This window comes from Priapulus caudatus, unplaced genomic scaffold (assembly GCF_000485595.1).
Source record: "Priapulus caudatus unplaced genomic scaffold, Priapulus_caudatus-5.0.1 Scaffold671, whole genome shotgun sequence".
NCBI lineage: Eukaryota > Metazoa > Priapulida > Priapulimorpha > Priapulimorphida > Priapulidae > Priapulus > Priapulus caudatus.
The window spans coordinates 3,430-4,957 of record NW_014577732.1 but is presented as its reverse complement, the minus strand read 5'-3'; the positions used below and the strand labels follow the sequence as shown (position 1 = coordinate 4,957).

Genomic DNA, 1,528 nt, shown 5'->3' with positions numbered 1-1,528 from the left:
GACTACGGACGTACTTAGTACTTACACTCTCGTGTTCTTTGCTTTGTTCACGACTACGGACGTACTTAGTACTTACACTCGCGTGTTCTTTGCTTTGTTCACGACTACGGACGTACTTAGTACTTACACTCGCGTGTTCTTTGCTTTGTTCACGACTACGGATGTGCCCGTGCTGTCGACGTTGTGTTCGAGTCCGAAGTAGGCTGCGACGCGGTGAACGAGCATGCGGTGGTACGAACTCATCGGCTGGAACTTCATCAACTGCCGCCTGTTCGAAAACAAACGTGGCCGCGTTACGCGCGAACGCGGAGGCGAGAGAGGGTCATACTAGCATCGCAGCCGCTGAGTGGCAATCGTGGACACCGAGGCGTGCACGTCTGATGCAAGGCAGCGCCCTCTAGGCAAGCGCAATCTAACAAGAGAACGCCGCGTAAGCTATTTTAAAAGACGGCTACTTTTTTCGTTCCAAAACGACCGAGCGCAGGCCCTCTTCTCCTTCTTCTCCAGAAACCCAAAAATTCAGGAGTAAGTAGTACTCTCTCTCACACGTTCCTCCATCAGGATTCCCCCCTCAACACTCCCGCCACTCACTTCGTGTCTTTGACCAACGACGTCATGTCCTGTTCCAACTTGAGCAGCACGCGCCGATCATTCGGATTCTTGTGCAAGGTCATTGAGATGAACTCTTCAAGGTCGATCCCTGTTGAGTCTGTGTAGGCTTCTGTGCTCGAATCTGCGGGCCGAGCGAAATTGTCAGTTCCCCACCCACGCACGCACGCATGCATGTGCACGCATACACGCAGGTGCATGCACACACGCACGTGCACGCACAAATGCATGCATGTGCACGCATACACGCAAGTGCACGCACACACGCACGTGAACGCACAAACGCATGCAAGTGCACGCACACACGCACGTGAACGCACAAACGCACATGCATGGCATGTGCATGTGCACGTGCACACACAGGATAAACACATTTGCTCTTGGGGAGGGGAGACGCTCCCCCCACCCACTAGCACCCACTAATTCCTGCGAGGATCACAATGGATCCGGTGGAGAGAGAGAGAGACGTACCTCGGGACAGGGCCGGCGAGTGATCTTCGTTGCTTTTCTGTGAGCTGCTCTGCTTGTTGAGGCGCGGGTGCCGATGCTTGGCCTGCAAGAACAACCAGTTCCAAGTTCACACGCCAAAATAAAAAGGATTCTCAAATATCACGGTTCGCACGAAAAAAATAATTCGTTTGCATCGGCGCCCCGCAGGTGGCGCCACCGTCTACGTTAGTTACCCTCTCGTGTTTCTCCGCCTTCTCGGCGGCTCTCTCGGCGAGCAGCGCAGCCTCGAGATCTGGCGGGGGAGGCGAGGCGTCGTCACGGAGGGCCTGACTCCGCAGCAGTCGTCCCTTAAGGCTGTTGTTGTACGCATCCTGTAGCAACCGCAGAGCAACGCGGGTGAACGGACGGACGAACCGCAGAGCAACGCGAGTGAACAGACGAACGAACCGCAGAGCAACGCGGGTGAACG

General features: G+C 55.4%; 1 protein-coding gene across 1 annotated transcript in view; it reads right to left on the bottom strand.

Annotated features, from left to right (window-relative positions):
• LOC106812646 (cAMP-regulated phosphoprotein 21-like) overlaps positions 1-1,528 on the bottom strand; it is a gene marked incomplete at its 5' end in the record, with an annotated part of 30,811 nt that overhangs the window by 28,506 nt on the left and 777 nt on the right. The window contains 4 exon segments of the mRNA XM_014816568.1: positions 128-268; positions 592-733; positions 1,081-1,162; positions 1,293-1,430. Coding sequence (XP_014672054.1) covers positions 128-268; positions 592-733; positions 1,081-1,162; positions 1,293-1,430 — 503 coding nt within the window.